The sequence below is a fragment of the Myripristis murdjan genome, chromosome 18 (genome assembly GCF_902150065.1).
Source record: "Myripristis murdjan chromosome 18, fMyrMur1.1, whole genome shotgun sequence".
Lineage (NCBI taxonomy): Eukaryota > Metazoa > Chordata > Actinopteri > Holocentriformes > Holocentridae > Myripristis > Myripristis murdjan.
This window is the reverse complement of record NC_043997.1, coordinates 11195204-11207101: the sequence shown is the minus strand read 5'-3', so window position 1 is coordinate 11207101 and position 11898 is coordinate 11195204. Positions and strand designations below refer to the sequence as shown.

The window sequence follows — 11898 nt, the reverse complement described above, 5'->3', positions numbered from 1 at the left end:
CATTATGAATCTGTTATTGAGGATGACAGCCCCCAGCCTCAACCCTTCAGGGAGAGTAAGGAAAAACTCCCTTGAAAACCTCATCAGTAAAAGTCAGGCTTCACAGGGAGGGTCCAGGACAGTGGGGAAAGTTACTTTTGAGAGTAACTAGTTATTTTATTGTTATATAAAGTAACTACTTACTTTTCTTGGTTACTCTTCATTAAACTAATCATAAACTTTTTTTTTTTTTTGCATTTATTTGAACTTTCAAGTAAATCAAATCCAATGCAACATGTTAGACTGACACTCGCCAGATGTTTTCAGTGTTTGTTGACAGCAAATGCACAATGAACAAGAAGTCGGGCTGAGGTGGGATAAAGTGTTTTGAGTCAATTTATTCTCCATTCTTTGACAAACACACAAAATGCACACAGAGTTAATACTGTGAGGTACAAGTTGCTGCATGGAGCCAATTTTCTGTTCCAGCAAGAAAATATAAACTCTTGTTTTGTCTGCCACTTTTGACCTGGCTTGGTTACTGTTCCTGGGCCACATGGCAGCTGTGGACTCGGGCTGTTTGAAGGGCGAAGGGTTAGAGGAGCGAAAAAACAACAAGGACACCTGAGTCAATATCAGTATAGAGTGCCATTGAGACTTCCCAATGACACAAAAAAAAAGATGAGATTTTCCACTGAACTCCATATCCATTGTATAAAGTAGACCTTAAGCTGTTAGAAATGCATGTTGGTCAAGCTCCTGCACCTTTTATAAATTGACTGCAAGCATAGAAAGTACAAGTGAATTGCAAAATGTGTCCACCCTGTCATGGGACAATTTCTAAATAGAGTAAATATGTTCTAATCATATTGATTACAAAATGTACATTTTCAGAAAGGTATTTGGTCCCTCGTTCAGGAATATATTTTAGTTTCTGGAAAACATCTCTCAAAAATACAGAAATTATGGAAAAATATGTTTGTATATGTAAAATCTGTGAAAGTTGTACTTTCTTTTCTGAATAAACTCTATAAATAAAGGTATCTGGTCAAACTTTGAAATAATACTGTTTGGCCCTAATCTCTTCAGAGCAAAATCACACAAAAGGTTTTGATAACTTGTGAAAATAATTATTTATTCACATAAAACATGAACATGACGGGGTGGACAATGACATGACGGGGTGGACAATGTTATGGTTTTGTCAACAAATGTTTTTTGTCAAAACATGACTTTTTTCACCTACTGTATTTTGAATTGTGCACAGGTAGGCTACATTTGGAAATGACACTCAACAACAGCAAATTAAATAAATAAAACCTTCAACTAGAGGAACAAACAAGATTGATATAAACAAAACAAAAACATGTTGGTCCCTAAATGTAGGCCTACCACAAAAAGTATAAACATAGGTATCCTTTCAAATGGTTTCTTTCTCTGCATAGGTTTTGTCCTCCACTTGACTTCTGAAACACTGAAAAACTTATAAAACTGTTATAAAACTAGACTTGATGACAGGGTGGACAATGACAGGGTGGACGTTTCTGGCTGAAGTTTGCATTTAATGAGCACATGGTGGGCCATTAGCTAGCAACATGTATCAGTTAGGAAGGTGACTGTGTATACTTTAACAAACATATTTTGAATTTCTGAAAAGCATTTATATAGATTCATATTTTGCAATGACAGGGTGGACACATTAAGATTGAACACATTCAAGTTCAATCATAAAATGATGAAAATGTCAAAATATAAATGTTGATATGTACTCTCTCTGCATGAGCTATTCTTCACTCCATTTGTAAAAGACAAAGCAGTGGTAGTGATGTCACTGATTACAGCAGGGGGTTTCTTATAGTGGCAGTAACCACCTAATGACAGGGTGGACAGCAAATCCAGGGACACATGCAAAACGTTTATTATTATTATTACATTAGACCATAAATGATCCAATTGACTCATTTTATTCAAGTACTTGATGAGAGCAACAAGAGCATGTAAAAGGTTTGTACATTGTATATAATTTATCTACTTATTTCACTCAGTGAAGTTAGTAGAGAGGAGTTTGGGACATGGCAAAATCACATGCATCTAATCATAGAAAATTTTTTAAAATATGAAAAACACCCTTTTAAAGATGTATCTCTGTACCAATGTGTGTTTAAATGTTTGGCCATTTATAATAAACCCTCAGAGTTTTGTTATTTTGCAAATTTTTCATGAAAAGTGAGTGATTTCTGCCTGGGACACCAAATGGTACCCTATATTGATATTGACTCACCTGCTGCATGACAGGCAGTCCGGCATGCAAAAAACTATGATGCATCATGTCTGACGAAATAGTCTTCATCTTTGATTAAGATTAACATTGTTATTTGGGTATTCACGCACGCATGCACGCACGCACGCACACACACACACACACACACACAAAACCCACTCTTAAATTAAGTTAAAAAGCAATTTACACCAAACTTTCAAGTCTTTTGTGTCTTTTGTGTCTTTTTGTGCAAATTACTACTTGATTTCCAAATTGAGGTTATCATAGAATCAGCTAAACAAGTCCCCTGACATGTTAGGTAGCTCCCTAGCCAAGCATCTCAGCTAAAATGTGATAAAGCTATCTGTAAAAGACCTTGCAGTGTACAAACATTTATCTTTGGTAATTTGTAAGGGGCTGTGGCTGAAACTGAAAACCTGTACAGATGGACTGGATGGACGTTTTGACAACCAACCTAAAGGCTACTTTGGAAAATAAAACAACAGGAACAGGGCAGATTACAGCAGAGATTATATCAAAACAATAGCAAGATATCAGCCTAACTTATTGGCCCTTTGCAAAAATATATAGGAAATACTTAAGTGGGAGCCCTAGCCTGTTGTTCCAGCCTCACTTTGGGAAAGCTGGCCCTACAGGACACCTTGACTGGGAGACTACAGAGCACTGCATCTCTTTTTTTCCCACTGGTATTTTTTCTCTTCATTGCAAGGGCACTTAATGGTGTTTTCCCACTTGAAAGGGCATCTAAGAGGCCACCTTCTGACTTTTCTTAAACAGAACGGCACCTAGGAAAGCTCACATTTATCCCATTGTAAGGGCTCGTGTCCTGCAGCAGCACACCACATTTTCTCCACTGGAGGCTCATCCATTAAGAAATTTCCACATTCTCACACATGTAGGGACAGCCTTTGCAGCACTGCATCACATTTTATCCACTGGAGGGGCACTTCCTCATTACAGGAGCACCTCATTTATTATAGTTTATGATTATTATTATTTATTTATTGCATGAAGGGCCACCCTAGAGTCCTTTCAATCTTTTTTTCCCATGTTAAGGGCAGACAGTGGGGCACTTCCTCTTGTTTTTGGCACTCTTTGTCTAAGTGAGGAAGACTTTGATCCTGTAGAATCTGATTCATGCATGCATACAAGGATTTCTGTGCTGGATAACATTATGGAGGAAAGTATCCAATTAACAGTTATCAATTCAATTTTCAAAATGTTTTCCCCTCTCAAATAAAATGACTAAAACTGGTCATATTACTGTTATGCTGTTTTATCTACTTGATTATTACAAGCATATGATTGTATGTGATGATTGTATATATGAGTGTAGGATTAATTAATTCTTAGCTGGTTGGCAGTGTATTTGAAAGCTGAATAAATAATCAGTCACCCACCACTTTAACAAATACTGTCAACTAAGAAGATTGTTTAACTTTCCCCGGATATTTTTTTAATGCTGTGGTGATTTCATAAATATCGCTCACATATTGATTAATAAATATGATTTGCATTTATTTTACCCAAATTGAATAGGATTTGGAAGTACAACCTTTTCTCTATGTTTGCTGTACAATCAACAATCAAGTGATAAAAAGATTATGAGTGATTCTTTTTCTCATGAAAAGAAATAATTAGATTTGGCTCTTATTAAATAAAAGTGCCTCACTCCTAAAAGATCTCACTGTTCTCTATAAAGAAATGAAGCCATTCCTGGTAATGACACACTGAAAACACTGCATTTGAATATTGAAATAGTGATTTGGGTAGCAGATAACATGCATATTATGAAGTGTGTCACTGTGAGGGAGTGTAAACAGATGTAGTCGAGATCTGTGGGTCTGAAGGGAAGAGACACCAGGGTGAAACCGAGAAGAGAAGAGATCAGACAAGAGGTGAGTTCACTCAGTCTGAAGGGGTGGAAAGAGAAGATAAACATCGAAACCAATCAGTGGTACCTTGCTAATGTCTTTTTCAATCTTCATTCTTCTTCAGTCTTTATTATTTTGATACAAATAATATTTCTTGCTGGTTTGATGATTTCTCGATTACTTGTTTGATTCAGATTCAGATTCAGTTCACTTTATTATCTGCAAGGGGCAATTCAGTTGTAGCTTTCCCAGTGCATACATACAACAGACAACCAATAATTTAATAATAATAAAGTATCAAAATCAAGGACACATTTTGAGGGCATGGGACAGTAGGAGCGACAAGGAATAGGGAACAGCTCGTGATTACAAGCCTTTCGACCATGGAGGCATTATCAATCATTTACACCATCCCTTTCAAGCTGACAGAAAATCGATTCTGATTGGGCCAGTCACATCCAACTCAAGTGATTACATGAGGCATTTTTATTCTGATTGGGCTATTATTCTGTTTATTAGTTGAAAACTCGGGACCAGGTAAACACAGCTAATGAAAACAGTTTAGACTCAGACATCAAATTTCATGTTTACTCGTCATTTTCTGCCGGTTGAGCCACACTTTTGCACAGCACACCTTTGCAATTCTGGTAAATTGTGTAATTCATAGTGTAATCTTTATATATTTCCTATATATTTTAGATACAACATAATGGTAATTTTGCCATTCTTCAGTCATTTTCTAGGGAAAACAAGGCACTCTGAAGGTTAACGATGTGTATCGTTCACGTTTTTAAGTTTTATCCCTCTTTTAATCTTTATGCCTGCCTGTTTCTTCATACATGGCTGTGTATTTTATTGTTAATTTATTGCACTTGTCACGCTATACAAATAAACTTCCCTCCTCTATTTATCTTTCATCTTATTATTATTGGTATCAGCTGCAGTTCACCGAGGGAAAAGCACTGACAGTACTGATCACAGCGGTTACATTTGCATATCTGCCGCTATTCCTCTTCCATTGTAAGCTGCTGAATAAACTCTGAGTCCCAGTACAGTATTGATATTGCTTTGTTCTATCATTTTGCTTGATTCAATTAATTTTAAAGCTCTTACACAGGATCTGAGCCTATCTCGATGAGTTTAAGATGTGGTGGAATCTGCTTCTGATCATTCTGACGGGTGAGTGGATCATCGACTCTGTTCCTGCTGTTGTTTTAGAGAGGGGGAAAAGTCACGACTGCTGTTTGACTTATGTCTCTCTGCATGGAGCATGTACTGAACACTGAGAAATACTTCTAAAAATGCTACTTCTAATAGTACTACTGCTAGTATAACTTAAAACCCTATTGAATGGTGTAAGCAATGTATCTGAAGACTTGTCATTCTTGTGCTATCAGCTTCCATCACGGTGCTATATTTTTTTCTGTTTTAGGTCACTGTTCCTCCGCCACATGTCAGACATATATATTCCACTTTATTAAGGAGGCCAAGACCTGGTCTGATGCCCAAAACTACTGCAAACAGAACTACACCAACCTGGCCACCATAAACAACATGGAGGACATGAAGCAACTCAACAAGTCTTTTCGCAGAGATTCTGCTGCTGCTGCTGATGCCTGGATCGGGCTGGAGAAGAAAAGAAATGCAGGTTGTATAGAAACAAAGGACACGCGAGAATGGCACTGGTATATACTGCTGGGGACTGAATATGTTGTAAATGAGAAAAACTGGAATAGTGGAGAACGAAATGATGCTCCATGTCCTGAGAACTGTGTAGTGATGAGGATGGACGGCAAATGGCCTTGTAGTGCAAATTGGAGTGCCATTTGTTATGATGGTAGGTTTGAGTTAAGTCTCTTTAATGTACATTCATCCTGTCTGACATGTGGATGTCACACATCTTCCCTTTTCATGCACTTAGTGAAAACCACTTGGCTGCTGGAAGACATTAATTCACACGCATGCATGTACGCACACACGCACGCACGCACACACACACACACACACACACACACACACACACACACACACACACACACACACACACACACACACACACACACACGTTGGTTTTACTATACATGTGGGGACATTGTATTGACTTAGATTCTTCTATACAGCCTTTTCCTAACCTTAGCTGTAACCAACTTATGTCTAACCCTAAACATTATTCCAATATTTTCTGGTAATATTGTTTTTTGCAAATTTTGACCATTTTATTTTACTGATTAATATATATATATATATATATATATATATATATATATATATATATTGATTTTGCTAATTTTCCTGGAATGTTCTTTTTGTTTTATTTTTTTTTATTTTTGTGTGTGTTGGTGTTTATGTGTCTGTTCATTGCACAGGAAAGAAGAATGAATTCTTTCTGACTAAGGAGAAAATGAGTTGGATCAAGGCTCAGAACAACTGCAGAGAAAAACACACAGACCATATCAGTGGCACAAGTCAGAATTTATGCAGTGACATATTAAGTAAGATTGAAGAGGGCAACGATGTGAATTTTATCGGCCTGTTCAGAGACTCCTGGAAGTGGTCAGATGCTAGTACATCCTCATTCAGATGCTGGCGTCCAGAGCTGTGGGAGACCCAGAAGGACAAGAGACAGTGTGCATCGACCAATAAAATGGGCTGGTGGAGCTACAATGACTGTAAAGAGAAAAAACCCTTTTTCTGCTATGATGGTGAGTTTGCCAAAGAGCCACAAATAAGATAATAAGCACATCCATGATTGAAGTGGAACGACTGCCATGTGCCAGTTGAAGTGATATTCTGACTGTTCTGACAGTCACCATTGTGCTGATTTGTGTGTATCAACCTTCCAATAGATGTGTTTTTTTTTTTCTTTTCTCACGTGAATGTAGCCTATGTACTATACCATTCAGGTTATGTCTTATTGAATGAATGATTACACTCAAAAGACAAATCTCAATTGGTTAAGTGGAAGGTGCTGTTAAAAACTTTTTCTGCAAAGACTGAACACATCCTGTTCAGTGGAGAACATGCCCATATAATGCAAAAATCTATATCTAAGTTTCATCATAGCATGAAAATGCACTTCGGCAAGATACTAGCCTTTTATTCAAAGTCAGACATCGGCCAGTCATACGATCCACTGGTCACACCTCCCTGACAACAGCAATATAATAATAGTCTGTAAAATCTGTGATGAAGCTCTATATTTATATATTTATTCAATTGTTTGTTATATTTTGATGCAAATTAAATCCTAAAGCAGTAAAATATCCCAGTGTCACCTACCATGAAACATGTGGCATGTTTTTTTGATAGTTCAGTGGTTCTGTTACCATCATTATTATTATTATTACTTTTTTAAATGGTCAAATTCAAAGCCACTAAATTGGCACAAATGTATGCGACCAATATTGTTGCTGGAATCTCCCTTCAGAATGCTTTACCAGTCTAATGTTGTATGGTCAGGTATGATCATGTGTGTGCCTCCATTTTTTTTCCACAACAGACAGAGTGATCCTGATCCGTGAGAACAAGACCTGGGCAGACGCCTTAGATTACTGCAGAGAGCATCATGATGATCTGGTCTCCATCTCTGACCATCACATGCAGAAATGGGCCCAAGAGAGAGTCAAGATGGCCGACACTCCCTACGTGTGGCTGGGGATGCGCTACACCTGCACTCTGGGCCTATGGTTCTGGGTCAGCGGCCAAACGGCCTGCTACCTAAACTGGGCGCCGGGCAAAGGGATGGGAGACTGTGAGATGTCTGCCGCCATGGACAAAAAAGGCAAGTGGGTCGAACTGTCTGATACAATGACACTCAATTTCTTCTGTGTGAAAAACTAAACATCAAATAAAAAAACAAAATAACAAAAAAATTCGATCCAAATCCACCCAAAACACAACTAATCCACCTTAGATTCCTGGGTTGATCATGTTACTTTGTGTTGTATTTTTCTTATTCCTGTGGATTAACTGGCCAAACACAGACAAACGTGACATGTTCACACGAAGCAGGGTGAATTTGAAAGAGCAAACTTTTTTCTCTTTTCTCAGTAAAAGCCTATATTTGCTATATTTGAGTCAACGTTTACTGTACTGTATGCACTACATTTCAGATGAAATTGTGTAAATTTTACTGTGCTACATTCATCTGGCGGCTGTGGTTAGTGTACTTTGCAGAATAAACTGTCCACATGCAAAACATAAGACGAGGTAACAGAATTATGATACACTGCTAGAGTATAAAGAGTAAAAAGTAGCCATCAGTAAACAGTGGAGTTATAGAACTATAATATGAATGTACTTCTTACAGGTTAAAGCATCAATAATTTCACACACCGAAAGGAATCACTCTTTGCAATGACCACTTTTAGTTTTCATGCTTAAGTGCATTTTATGGTTAAAACCTTTGAAAGCAAAACTTTTATTTTTACTGGAGCATTTTTCCACTATGGTACTGCTACTTTTATTTACAAAGTGGGCATTTTGAGTAAAATTTAACATAGTCTAACAGAGTCACTGTGAGGCAGGCTGATGGAAAGTGGGTGCAGCAAAATATAAATGACAGCACATTCCAAGATTGCTGTAAATATTTATATATATAAAAAGGCAGACTAAGTAGTTTGCTAACTAATGTCAAAGATGAGGCTGAGGAAGGATAAAACCTGTAAAATTATTTGACCACTTTTAAATACAGGTCTTGAATCCAATGTTTCCATGTCAAATGTGCACAAAAAACATGAACAATGGAGTGACATGCAACTATATTTTGGGTTATGACGGGGTAAAAGAGTTCTCCTGAACTCCTGAGGCATTTCTGAGACATATTCTTTTGAGAATGGAGTGGCATGCATGACAACAAGGTGAGATGCGTTTTCCTTTGAATGGTCAGCCTTTAAAAGACTGGACAAGTGAATTTTTAGGTTAACACCCGGCCACTTTTTTATGCCCTCTTGCTCTGATTCAGGACCATGTGAGCTCTTTTCCCTGTCCACATGCCAGATCACTGCATTTAGTGTTTGTTTTGCGTGAGGTGTTAGATTTTATTTGTCTTATGGGGTTTACTGATATCAAATTCAAAAGTTATTACTGTGTTAGTATCTTGATTTTTTTCATTATTAGCTGTTTAGAGTGTATAATTTGTTGTTGTTGTTTTTTTTAGCTAAGTTTTGGTGACGGTGTTAATATGTTAGTGTGTTAAGTAATTATTCTGAGTTATTCTGATGCTGGTTAAACAGTACGAATAATATATTCCATTGATAAATAAATTAATATAAGTGTCATCTGCAATGTTTTTTTTTCCTTGACTAGACAATATCCTATGATTTCTGTTTAGATATATGTAAGTTCTGGTGATCATTTTAACATGTTTAGTAATTGATCTGAATAATTCTGTTTTCTTTGTGAGGCAATTAAAGGGTTAATCAAATATTTGAATGTAAATGTTAAAAGGAAATTGATTTGTCTGATGCAAATTAAATAAAAGTACGCAGTGGTCCTTCTTTACTTTTTCATCTGGCTTGACTACACATGTAATGTGTTTAACCTCAGAATGTGTGGGAATTATATTCATGCATTTTGGTCTTTTTTTTACATAAACATGAATCACACACAGGATTCGGTTAAGTCCAATCTGTGGATGAGATCAGATGAGCCACTCCTTATTCATAGGAAACCATGCACAAAACTGAAGAGTTATATGTCTGTGAACTGAGCCATATCAAAAGCTTCAAAAGTGGCTTCTACATCACAAATATCCCAGAGATTTTATGGAAGGATAGACACTCGGTGGCTTCTTTATTAGGTACCTGTACAATCTAATCCAATCTAATCCAATTGTTGTGCCTTAAAGTTTACTTTCCTGCTGCCTACAATGCTCAGATTTTCTTGTTGTCACAGTAATAGAGGTGTTCATTCAGTTCTATGTTTGGCATTGAGCTCATAGTTAGTGCTGCTGTTGGACTGGACTGCATTTTATTGAGGTGTTTCCACTATTCTGTCCCCCCTCATGTATATAAATAGCAAGGACAAAAAATCAGAAACACCTCTCAATATAATGTAACCTGCGGAGTGATCTGAGGCTGTTGCCAGACTACCCACAGTTTGGCCTTATTGCAGGAAAAATTACATTTTAAGACTCACGGTAGCTTGTTAGTGGAGGACAGATTTCTTGCATTCGACCTGGGCTCCTCCTGTTGGGAAAGGCTCACTGTGAGAATCGCAGACAGACTCAGGTCCTTCCTTGTGATGTTTATCTGTGTTAGAGGTTCTGTATGTAATTCACATGTGTCGACACTAGAGGTGCAGCTGGGTCCTCTGCACTGGCGCTGTCACGGTTCGGGGTGTGCGATCAGTGCTGTAAACTAGCGGTCGCCACTCGCCAAATGCGCCTAAAATATTCCCTTGGCGAGTTAATTTTGGAGGTCTACCTGCCACGGGGCGGGTAAATATTTGCACCAAGTCATGCAATAAATTATGAAAGAGGTGGCTTTAAATTCATACGGTAGCTAACGTTAGCGCTTGACCGGTGATGTTTGTGTGTCGCACTTCAGTAGCTCCCCGTAGCCCGTCGGCTAGCGCTGACAGAGAATCTCTAATATTGGGAGAAGTGGCACTCTCGTCTAACTTCCGGGTCTCGGAAACACGTCTCTGTCCATGTGAGGGCGCTCGCGGGCGAGTGCAGAATGAATGGGAGTCTATGGGGCTACACCCCTAAAAATCCACTTTTCTCTGGAAATAATTTTTTGTCAAGTAATTTGAATACTGTTTTCAAAAGTTGGGGCTAAAAAAATACACTCAGCTGAATATTGGATTTTTTAAGTTCACCTATATGTTCTAAAAAGCCGTTCAAAAAGTGTGATGACGTCACACATTGAGAGGTGCTGCTTTACCGCGATTTCCAGAGCCCGTCTCCGGAGAGCAGACGGAGACACTCGAGAGAGCCCACCTGTGCTATATTAGACATTCTCTGTATACACAAATATCAACTTTGATGGAAAAGTCTTCCTTAAGAGTGGTGTTTCCTGTTTCTCTTGGTCTTCAGGTGCCATCAAGTGGGATCCCTGGTCGTAAACAGCCGCAAGTCCGTCACTGACCAATCAGCATTCATTAGCAAATGCTAGCGTGTTATGGCCAACAACAGCCCAAACTGTAGGAAACTGAAAGGATATAAGTTCTCGCTAATTTCACTTTTAACCTATAATCCATATTGAACTTTCAGAAACTACAACAGTATTTGCGATTTTTCAACCATAAACAGGAGTAAGAGACAGATTTAGCCGTTTAGCTCCATAGAGCCCCATTCATTCTGCACTCGCCCACGATCACCCCAAGTGGAATTACGGTGGAACTGCACCCAAGTTTGATACAACGGGGGTTAATGGAGAGTGGCAAGGCTCGTCATAGACGGGCTCTGGCGCTGATCTCTGTTTGTTGTGTGTCACACTTAAATAGCTCCCCCGACGTCACATGTTGTGAGGTTAGCCCAGGGTTAGCCTAGCTAGCTCAGAAGGACGACACGCAACGCACTGGGACATACTGTCAGATCTCCTGATGGTCCAACTCTGCTCCCCAGACATCAATGAGTTTGATCCGAGCAAAGCTGTGATGCTGTGGCACCAGGACTCTGTCAGAGGCAAGCGGCCTAACTTCATGGATGGACCTGATGACTAGAGATGCCATGTTATAGGTTACCTAGGCATATTAAGGGATGTCTGAGAGGAAATATGTCTGCCTTTTTGGTTGCAAATGCCATTTTGTTTACAAAAA

At 38.4% G+C, this 11898-nt stretch overlaps 1 protein-coding gene across 1 annotated transcript; it reads left to right on the top strand.

The window, feature by feature from the left end:
- Nucleotides 1-5496: 5496 nt before the first annotated feature.
- Nucleotides 5497-11802, top strand: LOC115376221 (macrophage mannose receptor 1-like). Its single transcript, XM_030075712.1, has 3 exons — nucleotides 5497-5971; nucleotides 7634-7915; nucleotides 11705-11802. Exons 1-3 carry the CDS (start codon nucleotides 5497-5499, stop codon nucleotides 11800-11802), a joined length of 855 nt encoding a protein of 284 aa, XP_029931572.1.
- The last annotated feature ends 96 nt before the right edge of the window (nucleotides 11803-11898 follow it).